The sequence below is a fragment of the Chiloscyllium plagiosum genome, chromosome 22 (assembly GCF_004010195.1).
Source record: "Chiloscyllium plagiosum isolate BGI_BamShark_2017 chromosome 22, ASM401019v2, whole genome shotgun sequence".
NCBI lineage: Eukaryota > Metazoa > Chordata > Chondrichthyes > Orectolobiformes > Hemiscylliidae > Chiloscyllium > Chiloscyllium plagiosum.
In genome coordinates, this window is record NC_057731.1 from 24,072,149 (window position 1) to 24,098,970 (window position 26,822).

Sequence of the window (26,822 nt, forward strand, 5' to 3'; positions counted from 1 at the left end):
TTTCATTTGTTTGAATCTTGTTAAATTCAGCAATGATAATAACCGTATTAACATGCTATTGATTGAAGAGGAAAAAACATAAAACATAAAACAGAAGTATTTAAAAAGTCTCTAAAAAATACTATACCAAACACAAACACTTTAATTCACCTGGGCACCATAAATTAAAATGCACAATGGTGTGTACCAGGCAGAAGAAATCAACATTACCAGCAGCTTACATTATTTTTTAGACTGCAGCTTTTTTACATTTGGGCAAAAGGTTAATTTAGAAATAATTCTGCTTGAATCATATGCACAAAAGTAATATTTGTGGAGTGGTTATAGTTGACTTACGTGATTGATACCAATTTTGTTTCATAATATCAGCAGCAAATAAAAAAAACAGGCTGTAATATAAAAAACATAACATGTGACAAGGTCTTCTAAAACATTTCTATTTAGGACCTCACAAGCTAAATTGCTTTCACTGGCCCCTTCCACCTCTCAGCATGGTTGACAGACAAATTGATCTGAACATCGGAAAATAATATGCTTGCAAAATTTCTGTGGGTGAGATTTCAGTCTTTGAATTTTTCATAGAAGAACAAAATGAAAGATTGCTTCTTTGATTTTTCTTCCATTAAGCCTTCCCGTCTTATGTACTACAGGAATGAACAATACTTCATACAGCGCAATACATTGTAAACAAATGTACAACATTTTTCACTCGAAACCGCAGCCTTGTGAGGTAAAGAGGTTAGATCACAGGCATCTTTGCCCTGCAGATTATGTTGTTCAATTGTAATGAATTCATACATTTGAAGTTGCCTTAGGGGCTCTCATTAGACTTGGGGGTGTTTATTACAGGGTATATTGCATGTATCACTTAAGAGCAAGAAGAGTGGATGATTTGATTAGAAATGTTGACAGTTGAGGTGTGTAAAGAATGTCATTCATGCACAATTCCTTTACTTTAATAACAGGATCTATCACTCAAGGGTGTTTTAAACCCTGCTTTAAGTCTTAGCTCTAAAATTAAAACAGACAACTTTGCAGCACGCAAACTAAGAACCTTCTACCAAACCAATAATGGACTGGTAGTACAATTAATTACATAGTCTACGAACAAATGTTCACAGGATCAGTAATTTACAAATTTTAATGATGTCATTTGGATACGCCTTTGGTTAAGTGTGCTACACCTTCTAATTTCTCTCATTCACCCACCACCACGCCCCCACCTTCTCACACCCGACCAACCCCTCCCCAAAAGGACATTAAAACTCTCAAAGCCTCAAGAGTTCAGGAGAATTGCTCTCGATTGTTTGAATTTTTAAATAATTGATAAGAAAAGAATTTAAAATGCCTTCATATGTTTTGCTTCTGCAAATATTTTAGAATAGTTAATGCCACAAAATTATATTCAGTCAAACCGGTGTTATTTTGCACAATGCTAGAACACATGCATTTGTTTTTATTAAACCAGCCTCTGCTCAAAGTGGAAGAGTTTCTTGGATAATTCTAAATATTTGTCTACAAGGATAAAAATTATACTGCACTTACAGAAGCCTTTTGGTAACATTTTCCTTGAGACAATCACATGATAACTCCGTACTACCTTTGTAACTCCTCTGCAAGTGACACCAGCAACCTTCTGAGTAGGATTGACAAATACAAAAAACATCCTCCACAATTTGGCTTCCACATCTCTGAATTGGTGTTTCAATGACAGATGTTTGTTGCGGCAAAAACCTCTGTCAGAACAAAATTAGGTGATCTATCATTTTAAGATATGGTCTTCATATACTGTTTACTCGAAGATATCACTTGCCTCCAGCCAATTTTGACCAAGAACATTCTGTGATATGGAAGCGATATGTATATCATCATCATTTTTGATAAATGCAGCTTCTGAACACAAAATTACGTACCTTGATACAGTATTAAAGCTAAAACTTAGACTACTAAATCTATCCAAGTATTTTCTTTTTTTCCTGCCTTACATGTTAGGAATTTTTTTTTGTTTCATTTATTCATTCTGAGATCACCCTTACTATACTGCACACTATACATGGTAAGCAGGCATTTTGTATTTGAAAACTTTGATATCAATACAATCCATGCGTGTTTTATTTAAGCAGATATTTAAAATAATTTTAATTAGCAGAAAAAAAGTTAAAGTACGTTGCTTAATACTGAAACATACAAGTGCATTAAAATACATTAGTGTTTAATCTTTACATTTATGCAAATTCAAAGATATTTAACCCCTCTCAGAGCCCAAGCAAAAACTCCAAATGCTTTCTGGAGTTCACTAAACTTGTCAGATTAGTAACTATTTCCTTTCCTTTTTCTGTTTTGATTTGACATTGATGCACAACACTTTTGTCTGTCAAAACATTGTTGTGCCATGGCTTCTGAAGTTTTCAGATTGTATTTTATTAAGTTATCAGATATTCTCTATAGCATGCACCTTTTAATAATATACAAAGCACTTGGCTCCCAATGGCTGCTATAATGAGGTTAGAATGTACTTTTTGAAAAAAAAAGTTCAAATCTTGCACATTAGGAGAAAATCAAAGCTAATGGGGTCCAAAGGGACACCGCAACCTTATGAAGGTTAATGTGAACACCTCTTTGGTGAGTAAAGTTCCAATTATCCAACTACTCTTTATAAACAGTTAATTCAAATCAATGCTGAGAATTATTGCATATACTTCAAAATATCAGTCATCAATAATAAATCAATGTTATAATATATGAATAAAAGTGGCTAGTAAATGACTCAACAATACCTGTAATTTAAATCGTTGAGCTTTGTTGTTACAAGAATGTATAACTAAGCCATTATGGCAAAAAAAATAATTCCGATAAATTGCAATGCTGTTTTATCAGAAACAAATATCTCTGATGGAAATGAATGCATTTTGGCAATTTTTATTTAAAATAATTCAAAAAGGCAGCAACTGCCATCATGGTATCTCTATAAAGCACCAGTGTTTTATCATTTATAATATACAGTAGAAAAACTTATGCCTAATTATCTGCCCCAATTAAATGAATATTCCAATTAACTGTGGCCCCTTTAGATCACTACTACCACAGAGTGATAGCTGTAATAGCAGTGCATGATGTGATACACATTTTAAATAAATTTTCTTGCCCAAATCCCACCTGCAACATTTTTTCATGGGAATCCAACCTGCATAAGCAGCTATTTGTCTTAAGTAATCAATTGCATTCGAAATTAAGACTATCTGATTAATACTGGCCAGATGTAACTCTGTAGAAAGCCTTAATATAACACAGGGTTGAAGTTGATGTTACTTTGCCTATGTTATGGACCAGCCAGACCCCTCAAAACATTTCAAGAAGGTAGCCCAGATCCTAAATTTGCTAGTTGTTTTAAGCAGGTGGAAAGTGGATATTCCAGGAGAGAATCAGCTGGTCAAACCACTTAGTTTTAAACTAAACAGAATTTATTTACAAGATTACTGAATGAAACACAAACAACAGAAAACAGAATAACAAATAACTTATCCTATCTGATAACCCAACAGACTATCTCAACTTCTTGATGCTGTTCAAAATTCTTGCAACAATCCCCATAAACACCCCTTGGCACAAAAGGTAAAATAAAACACAGGGTCTTACAGGATAGAGGTTAGAGACAGAGAATACCAGTATGGACCTGCTTCTGTGGATCTAGCAGCCTTCTTTCACACTACTGCTAAAAAACAAACCAGAGAAAAGCTGATCTGGGAGAACTGACCATAGCCCATTCATTGTACAAGTTGTTTTTCTTAAAACTTGAAAGCCGCTGGCTGAGGCAATATCTGTCAGCTATTATTAAGCTGGCCCTAAAACCCTTTGTCGCCAGACTTTTCGGAGTCTGTGTTTTTTACAACCTCTCTAAAACAAGGACTGCATAACCTTGTTAAAGGAGCAGCTTCCTCACAACCATTATTAAAGTGTTTAACCAACATTTTAGTCCATTGCGTTTTGCATATTTCTTATGGACATCAAGTTAGATTTGCTTAGCAAAGAAGGAAAATTGAACTGAAAGTAAAAATATGAAGATAGTGTTGAGAAAACTATTTCAGATATTAGAAGCTGGTTTATAAAAAAAAATGTTTACACAGTGTCTCAGGTTTCCAGAAATATCTTAAGTCGCTTTTCAAACCACTTATCACATTGATGAACAATGGTTGTTGTTATATAGGTAGCTGTGACAGCCATTTTGCACAGAGAAATATTCCCAAATTATAAAAAGATAAATAACTAATTCACTGGTTTGTGATAGTGATAACTGAAGCAAGAATGTTGATTAGCACACTTGGTGAATCCCTTCCCTTTGAGTAGTTCCATGGGCTCATAACGGATCAGTTTAACCACGAGCATTGGGAGCCTCAATTTAACATTTCATCTGATGAAAGCCACTGCTGACAATATCAGTCATGAGGTGGCTAATCATTGTTAAATGATACTAATATTTTGGTCCCATTAAAGTAGGTTCAATCTGGTTGCAATAGTCAACTCAACTTGAAATTTGTGTGCTCTTAAAGTTGTTTAGTTAGGTGACTCTGAACCGATGTGCTACGCTCTGATTCTCCAAGCAAGGTGACCTGAAATTGACTTTTTAAAAAATAAAACAAATTAAAGCATGTTTAAGGACAGGTCCAGGAATGACACTGAACATTTTGCTCTCTTGTATTGAAACTAAATGTGTGTTATACTTCTTTCTGACAAACCGAAGTGCGTCTATTTTCATTTTGAATTATTTTTACTAAATCTAAACTGCCTGCACTAGGTGGCAGTCCATCCTACAGATTACTAATTCTAAGTCTGGAGTAGTTACTTTTTAAGTTATGTTTACCTTGCAATGTTTTTAAACATAGTCAAATCTTTTAACCAACATGTTATGCAAGGAACATATAGTTGGTCCAATAAGCTTGCTACATCCTAAGACCTGCAAAATTTGCTTTTGACTTGGTTTTATTTCCTGATTTTTTTTAAGGGGAGAGCAGTGGGGCACCTATGAGAAATATATCTTCAAGAACATTTCTTCCCGGAATCTTACCTTCCTCATTACTAATGACATGAAAGTTCATATCAATATCTCAGTGATTCTAACCTTCATAGCAAACTGATGGAGTAGGCTCACCCTGTTGAACAGTTATGGAGTCGAATCAGGTCATACTTACAGCATTCCTTCAGTTTGTATATCGATAATTATAATTTTACATGCATCTATCAGAGACAGATTCTTTTTCAACTGCTTCGACCTCTGCAAATGCCTCTTGCCAGGATATAACAATATTTTCTCAATCTGCACTAACTTGTAACATAAAAATGTAGATTATCACATTCCGCTGCTGTTTAGAACAGATATACCGAGAGTCTCAAAAAAAAGTCTAAACCAAGAACGATTCCAAAACCTTCATTACTCGCTCCTGGTTGTATACAGAGGACGTTTAACCCATCTTTCATGGCTGAATTTCTTCAGCAGTTGAACTAGAATGAATGCTTTTAAGACATGTGCATAATAGAATCAATCACTGCACTGACAGAGATGAACTGCTTTCTGACTGGGAAACCATCTTCGATTGACCTATGGAGTAAACTCCAAACCTTTGCACAACCTTGAATCTCCTGCCTTAAAGCTCTGTGAAGGAAATTCTTTTGACAACTCTTTTAAATTGAGGCATTAGTCCATTTAGAAGTAAACTTCACACTGAAATAGCAGTGTAAAGAAGATCATAGAAGTGGATATTGTATTCTCCACATGCCATCACTAACAGGGTCTTAAGCATCATTGTGAAGGTTAAAAGGATGGACAACTTATCAAAGCCTCAAATGCACTTGTTATGGACCATATCAAACCCCCTCAAAGTATATTAAGAAGATAGCCTAGACCCTAACTTGTTCTTATTTTAAAGATAAGTGTTAGGCTGGACATTCCAGATGTAGTCCGATCGGTCAAAGTACTCAACTTTAAGCAAAACACACTTTATTTTTACATTACAGTTAAAATGCAGACAAAATAAATCTATCGAACAAAATAATATATATATTAATTGCTAATTAACTGTTCCAATATAGTAAAATCCTATAAACACACCCCTGGCAAAAGCAAATCCAATAATATAGACTACCTCACATATAATTCTAGCAGCAGGAGGAGAACTCCAGATTTTAGCTGTAACAGAGAGAGGAATAAGAGCTTACATATTCTGCTTCAAGACCCCAGTAACTACAGAAAGCTAAAACGAAAAATCCTGGTTCTGTGGGAGCTTGACCCCATCAATTCAGGCTGTTTCTTGTTTCAATTTTTAAAATAATCACTAAGGCCGCTCGAGATATTTATTTTATTGGCTTTGAGTAGACTGCTCCTCACATCTTTCTCAACCTTCCTTCATTAAAAAATGGACAAAATACACCTCTTCAAGCCATATTATCATCACACAGAGAAAAGTGTACTGAGAGTACGGTCATGCTGTAATAATGAAAACAGAATAGCTGGTGAAACTTTATCTGAACCCATCTAATGAAGGGTCACTGGACCCAAAATATTGACTTCGCTTTCACTCCACAAATGCTGCCAGACCTGCTGAGCTTTTCTAGCTACTTCTGTTTTTGTTTCAGATTTTCAGCATCCACTGTTCTTCATTTTTTCGTTCATGTTACAGTAACCTCACTGCTATATGACTGAACCAAAAGGAGATAGGATATTTTTACAGTTCATGTTGGAAATAATCCTTGATGGTGCAAAACAGAAACCAAAGGTTTTATCTATTTGTACGAACAATCCTCCAGATGCCAAAGCTGAACTTTGATACAAATATTTTGTTTTGAAGCCATTTGGGAAGTCCTAAAAATGTGAAACTCAACCAAAAACTTGCAAAACCCTCAATCTACTTTTGACAGCAAAAGCAATTCATTACTCAAAAACTATTGACAAATAAACAATACTGACTCAAGGGCGGCACAGTGGCTAGCATTGCTGCCTCAGAGCGCCAGGGACCCAAGGTTCAATTCTAGCCTCTGGTGACTGTCTGTGTAGAGTTCTGCCGGTATTTGTGTAGAGTTCTGCCTGTATTTGTGTAGAGTTCTGCCTGTATTTGTGTGGGTTTCCTCCCACAGTCCAAGGATGTGCAGGTTAGGTGGATTGGCCTTGTTAAATTGCCCATAGTGTTCAGGATTGTGTAGGCTAGGTGCATTAGTCAGGGGAAATGTAGAGTAATAGGGTACGGGGATGGGTCTGGGTGGGATACGGTTCATTGAGGACTTGTTGGGCCAAATGGCCTGTTCCTATACTGCATGATTCTATGATTTTCAGGCAATAGTACGTAGTATTGAAATGAAAAAAAAAGACAAAATACCTAGCGTATAATCTTACAAAACCTTGTAATACATTCAGCAGAAGTAGTGCAGCTTAGTGGTAATGCACTTCTCTTGTAATCAAGTATCATAGGCTAATATTCTGGTGACATGAGTTAAAAATCCACTTATTAGATGGTGAAATTTAAAATCTGGAATAAAATGCTAGTCTAATGGCAACCATGTTGTTTAAATAAAAATCCATCTGGCTTAATAATATCCTGGCCATATTTACCCAGTCCAGTCTATATCTGGCTTCAGATCCACAACCAAATGTGGTCGACTCTTAAAACCCTCTGAAAAGGCTGAACAAACTATTCAGTTCAAGAGCCAATAATGCTAGCCTTCCCAGTGACACTCACATTCCAGGAATGAATTAAAATTCTTCATTCAGATTTTAAAAAACGATAATATCACCAGTATCTAGTTGACTTTATTTGACTGTTAAAAGAGTAATTCATCGTAAAACTGTATTATGGCTAAAGTACATGTTATAGAAAAATAAAATCTAAAATCTGATGGAATTATATTAGAGAAGCATAATGTGGTATGCAATTTACATTATCATCTACATCTTCAAAGATAAAGAGAAGTGGTCCACATTGTTCCTTGAAATATGAAAAAGATTTTCACAGTTCTGTACTGAATTTAATCAGTTTATTCAGACCAAAATAATCTTATTAATCTTATTAAATGCAATGTTGTTTAAAACAATTGCTTGTAGCTTGCTTGTATTTATTGGTCAAGGAATTCTATGCTGACAATTTCAGGATGATTAATGAAGGCACCTTTTTTCTTAGAATGTCAGACTCTGCCTTTTTAACAACTGACCTTTCATAGGATACTAGTGAACTCATAATTCCACTTTTGCACAGTTTCTTATTAGTAGAGTTAAAATTAATACTTATGGGAATGGTGGTTAAGCCTCTGCACTGTAAATCTTCCAGTCCTCCAAGCTTCCACAAAGAGCAAAGCTCCAATCTTACCTACAGCATTTCCTTTTAACAACCTTGTTTTAAAAATTAAAATAACACTTTATTTCATGAAAGAAACAATCTGCAGTATCCTGAACTAAATGTGGTTCAATTATAAAACATTGTAATATTATTCTCAATTAGGGATAATATTCCTGTTATTATGCAATACTATCTATCACAGTAGGGGTTACAAAATTATACATGCATTTGTACAATATATGTAATTTTGTATTATTCATAAAAAGAAACACTAAATGGCATTTGTAATTTCCAATAAGGTATGTTCTTTGTCATTATCCATTTCTGCACTTAACACAGCAGGCACAATAGCAAAGAACATGCTTTAAGATGATTGGCAACAATCACAAGACAGGCCATTTGCGTGATACTAAGGATTTAAAATTTGTATGAAATATTCTGGGAGCAGGTTGTGCTAACTCTCCAAAGGAATTCACAAAGCAATGGAACTATTTGCCGACTGTTGAGAGTTTGATTCATGAGCCAGTGCCCATCCATATGCCAATGTGCTTTCACACTGCATGTCTGGAGCCAAACCTCCTCAGAGTTCATCTGAAGCTTTAGACTGGGGCTGCAAGGGATCCATTTTTCATGTATCACCACGATTGTATGTGACTGGTGATGAGCTGATGGAGGGTGCATACAAGAGATGTGCACCTTGGCTCCCTTTTCTACTAGCTACCCACCAGCAGTGTGGGCTGAAAAGAAATAGCAATTAAGTAGACAAAATCAGAAAGCATGTTTTCTTTACTCACACACTGATTCTAACACATTGGCCTGGAGGACACACCCGAGGAGAATTGAAGGCTAAAAGTCAGAACCCTGACAACACATTTGGAGTGAATCCCAAAAGCAGAATGTTTATATATGCCAGTTTCACTGCAGAGCATGAACATGACAAGACAGTCAGCCAATGTGTCATAATCCACCTTGATTGGTGTGGAGAATGAGTGTTCAGGTCACTTTGAACATGGGAGGGACCACTGTGTTCCACTGATCAGCCATTGCCTACCTCAAATCAACCAGTCCTAACTCTTAAGACGCTGACCTGCCAGGGTCCATTTGCTTCAATAGGAGGTTGGAAGTCTCTTCTCGATAGGTAGGGGTGAAAATACAACAGATTAACAAAAGTAAATGTGCTAACTGTCCAATTAGCAAGCTAGACTGTCAGGATCACACTTACGGGATTGAGAAATGATTTTGCATCTGGTTGATAATGTGCATGAGACAGCGGTGACCAACATGGAATACAATAGGTTGATCATCGACATCCTATCCCTGTTTAAGATCAAGTCCACCAAGAGTAGATCACTGAATTAGAAATAGTATGCATTTATCTGGCAGGGAAGAGTTCATACCAGAATAAGGAAGTCAGTACTCTCCTTGATTGAAAGTCCCACAAATGGTTCAGAATGTATTCTCTCCATTCAAATAGGACCAGTTTCACAAGTATCTATGCTTCATCACTGTGCTGCACTACAAGAGTGAAAGACCAACTTACTGAGCAGCCTGACATAGCTATCAGCAGCATCCCTAAATCAGAACATCTTTATCTACTGGGGCATTCCAACACATGAGTGGGTTTGCATCATGAAGCATAACCTATGTCAGGCATCATGACCTATGAAAGATAAAAATAGAAGGACAGAGACAATCTGAGTTTTGCTACTACCTTGAACTAACACCTCCTTTCAGAACAAGCCATGTCAACCAGGTGTCCTGGAGACATCCAAGGTCAGCTGGATGCCAAGCAGCTAGGACTCTCTGAACAGCAATTTCAATACCCACAGCCAACTATGATACATAAGTCTCCCTGGCTTGCTCTAGGATGGAGAGTCAAACCTCAAAGCCTCCATATTCAAAGCAGAAATGCTGCCCTAATGTTCAATGTCAGACACCGCCTGCCCAGATGAAAATCAACCACATTACACAAAGCAAAATGGTACACACTTCAAGACACTATCTACAATACTGCATTCTTAACATATGGGAGGCAAGATTGGAAAATGCTAACTTGTAGGAGACTATGACTACTTGTGCTGGAACCTATTATTGAAGCTTAAGTGGTCAGCTTATATTAGTTACAACAGAAATCAGAGGTAGAAAACACTGAATGCAGTAAACACTACTTCAGCTGAAGTTCATAGAACTGCAAGGCTACTGGTTATAATTCTGCCAGAATACTCCAATATCCTTTGACGTCTGGGGCACATATGAAAAGATCAAATTGGCAGGTCAATCAGCAAAAATAAACAGCCAATTGAATCAAAGGCTGGGGAGGTCTTCACCATTTGTTAAAAAAATGTTGGAGAGACAGTAGTTTATGGAATAATCTTTCAACAGGATAACAATAAGGTTCCAGCCTGGTATATCACTGAATATTAAGCATTGAAGTACTTACTCTGTATATGTAACAATATTGTAAAGAAACCCAAACCTGAAGATATTTTTGACTTTGCTTTCTCCTTGACCACTCCGTCTTGAACCCAAACTCACTGGGGTGGGCTCAAAACCACAGAATAAAAGAAATACTGCCATCATGGAAAACATGTTTACCCCAACACTCTCATCAGACTGCAGGTCTGGATTGAACACATCTTTCCTAAATTCCAGAATGTTTGGAGAACTGGAAGAACAACAATGGACATGACCTGAGGCTAACAGGTGCAAAAGATACGCTGTTAACAAAGAACATCACTACAGATTGCCTTCATCAATCTCAACAAGACATTTAATTGTGTGACCAAAGCTGTCCGCTTAACCTGCTGGAGAAAATTGGCCAGCCTCATTGCAATCTTCTCTTTCCATATCAGCACGATGGGCAAGGTCAGCTATAATGGGCCAACATCAGAACCCTTAAGATTTGCATTGGAGTCAAATGAGGCTATGTTCTGGCACCAACATGAGGCTATGTTCTGGCCTATCAGCCATGATTGAATGGCGGAGTGGACTCGATGGGCCGAATGGCCTTACTTCCGCTCCTATGTCTAATGGTCAACACACTTTGGCATATCCTATCCTTTGCTTTGGGTCTGCATCTTCAGGCCACCTATAATGGTTATGTACATATCTTCTGTGCCAGAATGGCAAGTTGTTCAGTCTTGCGTGCTTGACACTCCAGACAAAACTGTGCACCAAGTCCTTATCGGAGGGTGGCATTGTTAATGATGCTGCAGAAACTTTCTGTATGGAGGTTCGTCTGAAACAAAAGGACCAACTCTCTCACACTAGTTAAAAGTTTGACTTGACCATCAGCATCAGAAAGACAAATGTAGCTATACTGGCATGTATCAGCATTGACATCATGACATTGGAGGTAGTTGATGGTTTAACATATCTCGGCTTCAAATTCACCAGCAATCTGTCATTTAATGTTGAAATCAACACAAACATTGAGAAAGTTGTAGCTATGATTTCCAAGCCAATTAAAAGAAAGTACAAAAATATGGCAACCTGACCCAGAGCACTAAACTGTGAGCCTACCAAGCCTGCATCCTCAGCCCACTGCACTGTAGTGGTGAACATTGACAAGGCAGGAAAAAAAGCTAATGGCTTCCACTTTCAACACCTCAGATATACCCTGGGCATTTCTTGGCAGAAAACAGTGACCAACTTAGAGACCTTGCTGTGTGCTAATTCCAGCAGCTTAACTCATTGCTAAATCTATAACATTTATGCTGGTTTTGCCACATTAATAGCATGAATGGCAGCCCTTTACCCAAAGACCTCTGAATAGGCCACTGAGTCATGACCCTCTGACCATCATAACTCTACAACAAGGACGTCTGCAAGCAAGATATGAAGATGGCCAATAGCGACACTGACAACTGGGAGATAATGACAGTTGTAAGTTCTGAAGACTAACTGTTTGGTAGGGAATTTGAACAAAGATGGTCACCTGGCCAAGTAGAGGACCCAGAGGGCTTATGCCCGAAACGTCGATTCTCCTGCTCCTTGGATGCTGCCTGACGTGCTGCGCTTTTCCAGCAACACATTTTTCAGCTGCAATGGATATGTGCCACACTGAATACATACTGAACGCAGTAAAAAATTCTGTCAATATTTTGTAAATCCTACAGATCTGGAAAGATGATTCTGGAGAAATGAACGTAAAAATTATAACATTCTGGTGTCCAGGAGGGTTTGCAAATTTCTTGCTTTTCTTCGGAATTGAATCATCCAACGAATGTTCTCTTTTCTATGTACTACTTTAGTCTAAAATACACTGTGTATGGATTAAGGAAAAAGGGAATGATAAAATGTCAGAAAGAAATAGCAAAAACGAAAGCATAAGTGCAAGAATTAAGAAACCAGATTTTTCATGCTTGTCTATTTTAACTGTGTTAGCGCAATACCATTTCAACAGAGTATCTTCCATGGAGAATGCACGAAAGAATATATTTATCAAATTGATACTCGTTGATTTAAATACTTGCCGATTTTGTCTAAAGAAAAAGTGGAGGAGCTTTAATGTAACATTGGTTTGCTTCCCAAAATGTTCCAATTCAAAATATTTAAGAGTTCCTAAAATGTTAAATTAAAGTGGCTGTTTTATTATATCCCACTATCTTTCACAATTCCCCATACTTTCTCTCACATGCAGTGTACAACAGATATCCTCTGCTGCAATTAACCTGGCTGGAAAGATGATGGACCAATATGACTGTAACTACATGATAAATTCATCTCTTTCCTCATTTGAACATATTGCAATGTTACTGATATTAATAATTTTTTGCTCTAGGAAATAGGTGAAGCTTACAAAAGAAAAAGTCCTTGACCAAAATAGCAAAGGATATTATACCGAGAAATGATCTACTGATGCAAATCATTAAATCTATTTGCATTTGCTTACTGAACCTTAACAGAGAAATTAAACGACATGCAGGAAAAGGGAGATGGTTTTGCATGGTTACAGGAGACATCTTGGAAGATCCAACTCTATGTCATTAATTCTTCCATTTTTCCTCATTAACAAGTAAAATGTTTTTACTGCATGAAAAGTTTTAATAAATAGAAAGAGCAGGCGAACTGGTAAGGGAAGTTTGTAATATAACCTGCGACAGTGTTAAATTGTCTATGAATGTGCTAAATTACTTTATATTTTCAACAATTAAGTTGTTTTAGAATAACACCTGCTAACATTTCTTTCCTAATATTAATACATAACAATATATCATATTTCATTAAATCCAACACATCACATCATGGTTGCTTCTTCACAGTCCAAGCTATTAGACATTTTCTACATAACTAACTGCTGCTTTTCACCTGCAAGGTTCTGTATTTCAACCTTGCCTCTGGCTATTATCCTAAAGGCTTAAAAATGGACTTCCCATGAGCAAACATGGATTGCAAGTCATTCGTTTGTCAGCATTTCAACTTTTGTCAAGGGGGTTTCTCTACCTTGGTGAAAATTGACAGGATTAGGAATTCTTGTCAGATAAGTAAATTTCTCCACTTCCATCAGCTGCACAGCTAAAAGAATGTTTTGGTTCTGTTTAAAAAAGTTGTCAAGGGAAATAAACAAGTCATTTTATGTATTTTCACATCAATATATTTATAGTTTTATTTTATCATTTGTACTATTATTTTCAGATAAACTTGTCTTTGTTGATTTGAAGTGAAAGAATCCTTTTTTTGCATATTATAGAATAGGGTATCCCTATATAATGAACATTGAATAGAAAGTTAATGCTGATTAACTTGCTTTTGCTATTTCCATGGACAGAGGACCACAAAAATATGGGTTTGACTCCTGCTAAACAAATAACTCATTGCTTCTGCGCTATACATTTGGAAAAATGGATAACAAGGGAGAGTTACAAAGTTATATCATATCAAAGGGGGGGGGGGGGGGGGCGATGCAATGCAATAAGCTTAAAGATTGTAAACCTGAAGCAAATTGTTACTCAATTTGAAAACCTTTGGTGGAAAGCATTTTAGTGAAGGTAGCAACACTTCTTTTAAACGAATAATCTTTTGTAGATGGTCTCTAGCAGCACCTTGAAAGACTTTCTAGCAAGGCCATTGTACGTCCCTAAAAAAAACTAAACAAAGTCCACACAGCATATTCTCCAGTTGATACTAACTTTTGAATGGGATCCTAAAACTGGTTTTAGGAACCTGATCTGCATATTCAATGCATGTTTCAGGCAGAAAGCCTGGACATTTGAAAGTCATCCAATTCCAATGTGGCTATTTGCACAGTTCCAAACAGAACCAGTCACCAGTTATTATGACCAAAAAATTGCTGCATGACCGCCCCAATTTTAAATCAAGTAAACAGGTGTGATATGGATTCTCTACTCTCATCTGATTTTTTTTTCAGCCTTTATATGAAAGAGACTTCAACATAACAAAAGTATGGAAATTTATAAAGCTGTCATCACTAATAGTCCACATGGTTCCTGGTATTTGCTCTCCAGTGTACACAGTACACAGCTAATCACACCTTGATGTGTAAGCAAACAAAATTGTTTACATCATGTGACCATTAGGTATGCATTTTTCAGCCACAATAAAGATAATGATGATGTTAGTAACATGGCTGGAACAAAATTTTATGCCAGCTGAAGACTCCAGGCCAACTCGAGTGAAGACAACTTGACCTTGGCTTGTTTTCAGTAGGAAATGTCTACAACACTGAGTCTGCCATAAAGTGGTATCTTGATTGTGCCTGCACAAGTTCCCATGAACTTAAGGAAATTATTAAAGATGGATCTCATAGGCGAGTTTCTAATTTTGGCATTCAAGATGCAAATCCCATTGCAGTGTCCATACTTACTTATCAGCTGCTTCTAAGACCTGCAATAGAATTTATCACAATGTTTGAACTATTACATTTCACTTTTTATTTTCAATGCTTATACAATTATCTCATGGCTTAAACATGAACTAATGCCTTTGTTGCCTCCTGCCTACTTGTAATTCAGCAATATTTTGAAAGGACTTTGTGAATGATCTGCCAAGGAGGTCTTGGTTGCCAGTGCCACAGTCTCCCTAAAGCAACAAACCAGGATTTGTCGTAGGGACAGATATTCACCTGCTCACAAACTTTTTAAAAGAATGTGTTCTTGAGATGTGAACATCACCTACAAGGGTAGCGTTTACTGACTATCCCTAATTACACTCAAGAAGATAGCAATGAGCATATACGATGCAACTGAGAAGAAAAAGAGGGAAAAAATGAAATAGCAAAGGACAGAAATTAATTAAAAAGCTTGACATGAACTGGCACCAGAAAACTGAGTAGAATGGCCTCCTTCTATGCTATATCTTTCGATGCTGCTATGATAAACACACTGGATAGAGTTGATATGTGGGCATGTTGGAATGCAGGTGAAACTTTTGCTGAGGACTGACTGTTCGTCCTCAGGAAGATGGAGGACTGGGGGGGATGGTAAATGCCTGGCAGAGAGTTGGGGCTGGGGCATTGTGTTGTACTGGAGTTGTGAGTGGAGATTGTCCCTGGGGGTGTTATATGTGTGTAAGAACAGTCATGTGATTGGCAGTGACATCAGTGGTCATGTGACTGGCGGTGGAAGTGACGTCAGAGAGTTGTGGGGGTGGTGTCAATGGAGGTGACGTGCTCAATTAACACAGCTTTGTATAAACAATTTATAAGACATGTTGATAAAAAATGTCAATATTCTTCCATAGGAAACATACACATGCACATTGATTAAGTTATTAGCTGTTATATCTTACATTATAACAGTAACATTAATATACTACAGTCCTCATTTGATTGAATTGAGGATAATAAGTAGGACTACAAAAAGATCTTGCTGTTTAGGTCCAACAAAGATTATTTTCAACTCAAGCCCCGTCAGCAACATATTAATTTCTCCACTCATTGTTTAATCCGAAATTACTCCTTTTTTTCAGAAATCAAAATAATTTAACAAATTCTGCAACATGCATTCCGTTATGGTTAAAAAAACCCACATTATGATACAGAACTACTACAATGTAGTATTGAACAATATTGATTAGGAGAGTCTGTGTACCCAATTCCTTGACTATATGTCCTGTCCATCAAATGCTGAATAAGACAAACTGTTTTACAGATCTAAGACAGCAAAATTGAGCCACATTTCACAGACCTCAACAGCACCTACTTCTCCTTTAGTTCTGACTCGACTCGGCTATTTGCTCAGATTAAATATGGTGCTTGTGTAGCTCTGTATTTGGTGGAATAAAGCTGACATTTCTAACTGTGATGCGGTGTATCAAGTTTACCATTCCATATTTCTGGATGTAATGCATTTACACAATTGTCACGTGCTGACCTCCCTCTAGTGCTCATACTGTTGCCTAATAGCTTATTTCTTTTCCAAAACATATCACCTATGAAAAAATGTTGTGGTGTCTTCTCCTGCACCTTAATATTCATAAGTTGAATACGAAAGACAAAAAATATTCGGCTAATGAGTTCATCCGTGTCAAAGTCCTAACATTCATTCATCATAGTTTGAATAGTGTATCAAAAGTCCAGAGATTTTGCCTTCACTCCTGTACCTGGAAGTCAATTCAATACATTGATTACTCTAAGCAAAAAGTAGAACATTCTTAAAGTCACCCCAAAATTTACCTTTCACTACTGTAAACTAGGCTATTCCATAGAAATTTAGTTATATATGTTTCCATATCCACTGCTGTTAATTCTTTCATCCTTTCACTTTTGTACCTCCGATGGCTAGTTGGAAAAACCAAAATGGGGATAGTTTTTCAGGTATAAAACAGTTCTGCAATGCTTAAGACCAACCAGGATCTCTTCTCTAATGTTATTACAGTTCCAGGTCCAGATACTGTGTTTTGAAATAAGACGATAGGAGAAGTAAAAAAATCCATTCTCTAAATAAATGCCCCATGATTAATTTACAGCTATTTTGTCAACAACAGACTGTTAGAAGCACCACACAATTTTGAAAAGACTACCACACTATGGTCACATCTCCCCATCTAGAGACTTCCACATGACAGAAATTGTCTGTCTCCATGATGCTTACTCTTTCGTACCAGGACATCTCAGTATCACACCCAAATCAATCATAATAATTTCATTTTGAGAATTGAAACAAAGTTATTCAAAACTTCAACTTGCACTTTATTACAATGCACATTAAAACAGCCTTCTTCATTTTAAGCTACTAACCTATTTACTTTAACTTCTTTGACCCTAGTGTGCTGCCTAATCCTGTCTCTATCTATTGCCATTGCTTAGTGAATACTAACTTAACAGTAATTATAGATTTCAACCACTTATTTGTCAATATTTCAACCAGCTCTCCAGTGGAATATGGCTTTTTTCATCCTAAAAAGAAACAAATCATGAACTTAACTGATTCAAATATATCTAGTTTGTACTTTGTAAATGGTAATAACATAAAAATATCAAATGCAAAGATTTAAAATAATAATCTACCATATATTTAATTGTGTAACTATTTTAGGAGCCATGTTAAGTACGAAAACAATTGAACAGGTCAAAATTTTCAATTTTAGAACTGTGGCCTTTATGAAATGGCTGCTTTCAGATATATATCCTTCTGAACTCACCAGTAGTTATGAGCACAAGAAAGCTCAGTTTTCTAATATATTAGTACTTTGTCATTCATTTTAATAATATGAATCATGTCAAAATAATTTAACTCAATGTTTTTTTTCTCAATATCTTTGCTGAATATTTCTCTAATCCTGTAATTGTAAGCAATTGCTCTACAATAAAAACTGTCAATTGAAGAACACATTGTTCATAAACTCCAGACTCAAAATTGCAGTTAGGAACCTAGTCTAATTATTACATACAATCTGCTGATTATACAAATTCTGGGACATTGTTTTTCATCTTAAATAGTAAATGATGTAAAAAAAATGCTTGCTGCACCAAATGATGCATATTAGTGGAACAGATTACACTACTAAGGGATTTTTCAATGATTGGGTCGAGGATATTGGCTTTCCTCAGTTAAAAAATGCAAATAATACAGATTATGCAGCCATAAGGTTCAGAATACCATCAAGTAGGATCAACCATAACAAACGGATCCAGCAACATTGTTTTTAAGTCTAGGTAAGTGTATTCTAACATGCAGAAGATAAAAAACTTTAATACTCCATGGTGACAAAAATATTACATTAGACTATTTATCTGTTCAGGTAGAAACATGTATTACATTCCATTTCAGCTCAGCTGTAAGGCAAAATTCCCACTCTCAGTGCTTCTTCAAGCTAATGGAACCAGAATACAAATAAATACACTAACCACTGAAAGGGATTACATTTATTAAATTGCAAGGATGTATAATTGTACTTGTCTTGTAAACAACTAGATTTAAACTTTTTGCCCACAAACTGTCATGACTGGAAACTGCATGTGAGGACAAAAGGATTGTGGAATGTTAGTGAACAACAGGATTGTGCATCTCCTTAAATAATTGAGAAGCAATCATAGGAGGGATTGAGAAGCAAGAAGAATTAGTGAACTGAACTCAAAACAGGTATAGAAAGATAAATAGAGCAAGCAAAAGAAAGATTAAGGAGGAGACAGAAAGGTATGTAAGAAATAATTTTAATAATTTCCTCATAAAAATCACAACTTGAAGACATGTATTTCTACAGTAATAATTGTTTACTTTCTAGGCAAGAAAGCTTGGTTGGCCATCATTGACAATCATTAAGCATGAGATCCCAGTTACACTGTGAATAGTGATGCAGCACAAGTATACAACAACATTTTGCAATTCATCATTCATTGGCGTCTCCTCCTTACCACAGGCTTTTTCCTACTCATGCATAAATAACTCAAGGCATCGTTCAATTTAATCTTTCAGCAAAGTTGCCCAAAGAATGATTCTTAGCATCTTTACTTATCATGGTATCACTTCAAAACAATTGCAATATGTAGCTTAAGAACATTAAAAGTTACTTCATAAGGTGAAGTTTTGTTTTATGCACGCTTAGGCAAATAGTTCTTATTTACAATTATTTTTGGAGTTTGAATTGAGTTTATTTAAGGGGATTCTGGTTAATATGCATGATTTTTACTATTTTATTTATAACATCCAGATCAACAACTCAATTTAATTAAATTTTACAATACACTTAAAATGTAAACAAAAAATACATTGGGTCATACTAATAATGGCAATTTTCTTAAATCAAGTAAGATTCAATTAACTCAAGGCTCAGTTATGATCTACTCTCATGTTGAATATGTTTGTGTTGATCATTTTTTATTTACTTTAGTGAACCCTATATTTGCTTAAACCTCAGTTCTAGTAAGTGAAATGTAAATGAGGTAAGGATTTAAGAACAGAAAAACACAATATTTGAAGTACTCCGCTTGTAGTGCTTCAATTAACATGTTTTAAAAATAATGCAGTATAAATTCTTGCTTATTTGATACAAGATCTTTGACTCAAAAGGTTTATTACATGAGGGACTTTATTCTTCTCTGTGATTAATTATAATTAAAAGATCGAAGATCCATCACAACATACACACCTGTCCTTGGGTACAAAATTCTCCGACAGCTGAATGAAGTGAATGCCTTCTTCACAGCCAGATACTTGTATGGCACCAATAGGACTTTGCAGAGCTGCTGTTACTTGCTTGCAGTGGCTTGTGTCGTTCTTCTTGGCAACCTGCATGAACAAATCACTGGTCCTTTTAAATGTTTAAACAATCACCCCCTCCTGTCCTTGCACTAGCCAAGAGTTATTTTTAAACTATATTAATCCTTTGAGCGTTTACGGATCAGTAAGTATACTTAGATAATTTTGAACAAGGTAACAGTTGTTCAAAGTAACAATGATAGCAAACATTGTGGTGGATAAACACTCACTTTCACTCAAATGTTTAGTTTTAGGCATTTCTTTTCTCATATCATATTCTTATTTTCTTCTTTTATCTCCTCAATTCTCCAAAGATCATATTCCCCACCCACTGGTACCCACATCTCTACTTCAACCTAACAATGCGGCAATGCTAGATGAGGTTGCACTTTCCTCACACAGTAATAACTGAGTTGTGCCAGATGCTAGCCAGCTGTGGGCAGAGCTCACAGGGGAGACCTTCAGCTAAATGAGTCTTGATATCATGGTTCCCCTTTGGCAAGGAACTGAACTCAATTTTTTTGCTGACATGTAGCTCTTCCTCCAGAATTACCAGAGCGCACATTCAGGAAAAATTCTGCTTCTCGTAGGCAGATCTTCAATTTGCCACAAATTGTGCGGCACATTTTCCATCATAGACACATCTTTATTGGAATATTGTTATCAAACAGCCTCCCTAATGTTAAAAGCCATCATGTTGTCCTTTGATGCTGACTGTTCTGTTCCTTATCCATTCTAGCCCAATGTAGAGAGTGGTGGTAGCATGTTCTGGGATATTGAGGTGGACTGTGAATATAGACTGTCACTGTCAATATTCTGAATCCCTAATAATAAATGGGTAAAAGTCGTGAATGCTACACTACCAAAGCAAATAAAAATTGTAATCCGAATTTCATAATGACGAAATATCACATAGTGCTTTATAATTAAATACTTTAAAACGTAATCACTTATGCACTGTGTACAACAAAACAGCCAATTTTTACAAAACACATTCCAGTAAACATTAGAGATAATAGTGAGGTCTGAGAAGATTTGTAGCTCAGGTTGAGGTTCTGGATATAGGTTTGCTCGCTGAGCTAGAAGATTCAGTTTCAGACATTCGTCACCATACTAGGTAACATCTTCAGTGAGCTTCTGGTTGAAGCACTGGTGGAGTGGCCCACTTTTTATTTGTATGTTTAGGTTTCCTTGGGTTGGTGATATCATTTCCTGTTCTTTTTCTCAGGGGGTGGTAAATGGGATCTAAGTCAATGTGTTTGTTGATGGATTTCCGGTTGGAATGCTATGCTTCTAGGAATCCTCACGCATGTTTCTGCTTGGCTTGTCCTAGGATGGATGTGTTATCCCAGTTGAAGTGGTGTCCTTCCTCATCTGTGTGTAAAGATACTAGTGAGAGTAGGTCATGTCTTTTTGTGGCTAGTTGATCCTGGTGGCTAGTTTTCTGCCTTTTTGTCCAATGTAGTGTTTGTTACAGTTCTTGCAAGGTATTTTCTAGATGACATTAATTTTGCTTGTTTGTTTAGGGTCCTTCAAGTTCATTAGCTGCTGTTTTAGTGTGGTAGGTTCGTGGGCTACCATAATGCCAAGAGGTCTGAGTCGTCTGGCAGTCATTTCTGAGATGTCTTTGTTGTAGGGGAGAGTGGCTAGGGTTTCTGGACATGTTTTGACTGCTTGTTTGGTTTTGTTGCTGAGAAATCAGCGAACTGTATTTGTTGTGTACCCGTCTTTTTGAATACACGGTATATGTGATTTTCCTCTACTCTTCATAGTTCCTTAGTGCTGCAGTGTGTGATGGCTTGTTGAAATAATGTTCTAATGCAGCTCCATTTCTGGGTGTTGGGATGATTGCTTCTGTAGTTCAGTATTTGGCCCATATGTGTTGTTTTCCTGTAGACAGTGGTTTGAAGGTCTCCATTAGCTGTTCGCTCTACTGCGACATCTAGGAATGGCAGTTTCTTGTTGTTTTTCTCCTCTATCGTGAATTTATGCCAGTAAGGGTATTATTGATGGTCATGAAGATTTCCTCTAATTTGTTTCATTTAGTGATGACAAAGGTGTCATACACATAGCAGACCGAAAGTTTGGGTTGGATGGTTGGCAGAGCTATTTGTTCAAGTCTCTGCACTACGGCCTCCGCTAAGAACCCGATTTTGGAGATCCCATGGGTGTTCCTTTGGCTTGATGTAGGTTTTTTTGTTGAAAGTGAAGTGGATGATAAGGCATAGATCCATTAGCTTGACGATACTGTCCTTGATGAAGTTGGTGGTATTTGCTGTATGTGTCTTTGGTTCTTCTAATAGTGTAGTCAGTGTTTCTTTGGCCAGGTTGATATTGATGGATGTGAACAGAGCTGTTACTTCAAAGGAGACCATTATTTCATCCTCTTCTATCTTGGTGTCTTTGATGGTCTTCAGGAATTCTTGGATGGAGTGGATGAGGTGGCGTGAGTAGACATAATGCCCGGATAATCTGTTTTGAGTGACTTTATTTGAGCTTGAATATTGGCTCAGATAGCAGACAGAATATCCCTGCTCTCCTTTGATTGGTATTATGGGGTATTTTACACTTACCTGAGAGTGCCGATTGTAATTCATTTTACTGTCACAGACAAAAGATGACACCATTGATAATGTTACACTGAATGCATGAAGCATGCGGTATGACATGGTAATACCCATTCTGGATTTTGGACAACTTGAAACCACAACTCTCCAACTTGGAACTGAGAATACTCTTGACTGAACTGCAGCAGACATATGGAATACAATCAAGCTGTCAGAAAGCATTCCTTAAAGAAGGCAAGAGCAGATGCTAGAAGTGAGACACTTGTATCTCCCACTGTTCCACAATAAACATCTTCAAACATTTACTTAAATCCTTCCCCACACTCACCACTGACAATTCAGTGTGAGATGTTCATGAACTTCTTTGTCACCAAGATTGTCTCCGCCTCATCTCTCCCTTCCATCAGCCCACTCTGGTGAAATTAATCCTCCTCCCTTCTGCCTTAGTCCTGACTGTGCAGCTTTCTGGAATTTCTCTCCTATCCTTCCACATGCACTCTATAAGCTCTCCTTGTCCATCAGACTGATCTCCTATTTCCATCAAACTGCTGATTATCCAAATTTGCTTCCTGGGCAATATGTCAGCTGACACGGTTCATCCTTGCAAAATACCACTTTCATAACATGACAAAAGGTCATATTAAACTTGAAATATTAACTTTGGGCTGAATCTTACCATAAGTCAGCCAAGTCGAATTTTGTTGAGTTTCATTGAGGGTTTTTCTTCATTTGGCCTCATGGGTTTTCTTGCAAGACAATCACAGACATGCTGCACTAACTACATGGTACCCTTCTCATCTGACGTTGGTTGATGTGCCCACTCAGCACAGCTGGATACACTCACCACTGCCAAGATATCCTGGGATCTCTGGCATTTTCACCATTTTGGAATTGCATCCAGTACTGTGTACCCAGTATTGGCAATCGTCCATAAGCGTCAACATAGTGGCACGGCATCCACCAACCAGTGTCACATTTGACACTTCCTTGAACATATGACTGCATATTCCTGCACCTTTTGCTGGTCAAGCATGAGGCCACACTACTTACCCATCTTTAGCCACATCCAATCTTCCAGCCTTCACCAAGTCATTGGCCCTCTTTCCTCAATGCTGATTGCAGTCTAGCATTTTATCACTGTTCAGCGAGGGACCATTACATAAAGTGAAAACTTCAGTTGCCTCAAAACATTCACTTTTGTGTACAAACACCAAAAACGAAAAAAAAGAAAGACACCAAAGCTGCATTTGCCTCTTGGAACAGAAGAAATACCTTGCATGTCAAACACCAACAATTTTACAACAATGATTGATCACTTAAGTCCTATCTGACTGGTAGTGCCTGGCACTACATCACTCCTTCATGCAGAAGATGATGTTCCTCCTGCTCAATGTCCTGGTCATTCTACTCGGAAAACTGTTCCTGTTCTCCAAGCTCATAAGCGTCTCCCACATCCCCTCATTACCTACGCCAGTTCTGTGCATCAGAACATGCTAGGACTATACACACATACACACACACACTCACTCACTCACCTCACTCACTCTGAACCGTACTGCAAGGCCATTACCAAACTGATCCAAGCAGTATGACCTCACCTGCAGCAGGGCAAAAGTGAGTACTGCAGGTGCTGGAGATTAGAGTTGAGAGTGTGGTGCTGGAAAATTACAGCAGTTTTGCCCGAAACGTCAATTTCCCTGCTCCTTGGATGCTGCCCGATTTGCTGTGCTTTTCCAGCACCACATTCTCCACCCTTACCTTCAGCAGGCCTCTTGTCTACTTCACATTGTCCCTGGTCAAAGATAGACTGCATTGTTTCTAGACTCTGCCTCAAGTTAATTTAGAAAAGACAATGGAGTTAGACTGGCAATATACAAACAAACCGCTTCTCATTAGCTTGCTTGGAACAACAAAGAGAAAGAAAGCAATATGGATGGAGTACAGCCAAGATACAGACATCTCTTCTTTCCTATCTCAATCTATTTCAATGTCAAGTTTGGGAACCAGCAGGCGAAAGGAACATGGAACAATAGATAAGAATTTACTGAGGGCTCTATGATCTTTGTCATTCATGAGGAATCAAATCAGCAAAAAGCATTGGGATTCAGCTTTTTCTCATCCAACTCAAAGACTCTTTGAAAAAAAGAGTAACAGTGACGGCTTTTATTTTGCTGTATGTACTAGATATGCCTGCTCACCACTCACTCACTTAGCTCATTATCCATGTTTTATTTTGAATGCGTGTGCTTTATTGTCACTTTTCTTCGATAATATAATAGAACCTCGGAGTTGGATCTGCTTCATTGTTGAGCTGGTTGACTGGGTTTGCCTCAGGTATGATAGTTAGAAAAATGAAAGGCAAAAAGATATTTGTTGCAACTGCCAGACATGATTTTTAAAAAAAGGGGGAGTTATGACCCCTCCTCCACAGGTCATAACAGGTGTTAAAAGCACTGTATAAATATAGACTGTTATTATGAATTGTGTGTAAAAGAACATGCACAGGAGAAGAAAAGTGAATAAAGGTTATAATTATACCTTCAATACGTTTCTGTAAAGTTATAGAAGCTAGTTAATACAATAAAGGGAAAGTGACAACTAGGTGACATAGCACTGTTGCAAATTATGATGAATTCCAGTTATGTAAGACACTAATCAGGTATTTCACAAAACTGTACTGATTGTAAGGTCCATGTCCTTCACCACAGCCCTTTGTGAGTTTCTTTCCATGAGAGCCAAAATCCTGGGTTGCACTCCAGACAATAACATCTGAACTAAGGAGACTTTACACTTGTCAGGTGTGTACCTTGAAGTAGTACTGACCTCAGACACCACATTGAGCAAAATACAAAATACTTTCATTCCTTCTAGCTGGATAAACCAAATTTTTTTCTCCTTACCATCCCCATAGACTAATATTGATGTGAGTCTGACGTTAATACTGAACAAAGGCACACCGAATAAAAAATAAATAATTCTCGGGTGCACAACACAGGGCAAGAAAATCTGCTTCACTTCAGTGGTAAACTAAAGGGAAAAGAAGAAAACGTTGGTTGTTTCCCTTCATTCTTAATAGTTTTCCACCTTGACTAACTTTGATCCTGAATTAGCTCTGATACACTAAAGGTGTGGGAGAGAAATTTTACAGATCGCTTTCTTTCTAAATTGGTCATTTAAATAAATAAATCTTTTGTTGTTCCTGAATTCCATCGGAGGTTACATGGCTGTTGGTGGATGGGGTCTGTTATAAACCATGATGCTTGAGGCACCATGACTGAGGGGCAGTCTTAATGGAATCTTAGGGGAATCTCTGGTCTTGTTAATAGTTTTGTTTATTTAATATTTTCTTCTTCTCAGGTACTGCACTTCAAAGAGGAAACAACTCTGTCAACACCAATTACTTTTGCCTGACTCTGAACAATCAGTACAGGCACACAGAAAATGGTACAAAACCTAAAAACTGGCCACTTCTGCACAATATTTAAAATTTTGCATAATTAGAAACATATTTGCTAGTTAACAAAAATAGCAGTATAAATATCTTGCAATTAAGAATACATTGTCCGATATAGAAGTAATTATAAAAGAGAATTCAATGGTAAAAGGCAGCATTGAAAAGGTCTGGAGCAAACTCAAAACCATGAATAAGACTAAGTTAGAAATCATTGAAGAGAAAATGAGGTCTGCAGATGCTGGAGATCAGAGATGGAAATGTGTTGCTGGAGAAGCGCAGCAGGTCAGGCAGCATCTAGGGAACAGGAGAATCGATGTTTCGGGCATTAGCCCTTCTTCAGGAATGAGGAAAGTTTGTCCAGCAGGCTAAGATAAAAGATAGGGGAGGGACTTGGAGGAGGGGCGTCGGAAATGTGATAGGTGGAAAAAGGTCAAGGTGAGGGTGATAGGACAGATTGGGGTGGGGGCGGAGAGGTCGGGAAGAAGATTGCAGGTTAGGGAGGCGGTGCTGAATTTGATGGATTTGACTGAGACAGGCGGGGGGGAGGGGAAATGAGGAAACTGGTGAAATCCGAGTTCATCCCTTGTGGTTGGAGGGTCCCTAGCCGGAAGATGAGGCGTTCTTCCTCCAACCATCGTTTCGCTGTGGTCTGACGATGGAGGAATCCAAAGACCTGCATATCCTTGGTGGAGTGGGAGGGGGAATTGAAATGTTGAGCCACAGGGTGGTTGGGTTGGTACAGGAGTGGTACAGATAAGATGAATAGCAGTTCTCTTTTATATAGGGTGAGTTTTCAAGACTACAGGGGATATTTTTAAAGGTG

The 26,822-nt window shown here is 37.4% G+C and overlaps 1 protein-coding gene across 1 annotated transcript in view; it reads right to left on the reverse strand.

The window, feature by feature from the left end:
* Positions 1-26,822, reverse strand: part of mgmt (O-6-methylguanine-DNA methyltransferase) — a 404,556-nt gene that overhangs the window by 293,605 nt on the left and 84,129 nt on the right. The window contains exon 4 of the mRNA XM_043712603.1: positions 19,869-20,008. Coding sequence (XP_043568538.1) covers positions 19,869-20,008 — 140 coding nt within the window. The remainder of the gene's footprint in view (positions 1-19,868; positions 20,009-26,822) is intronic.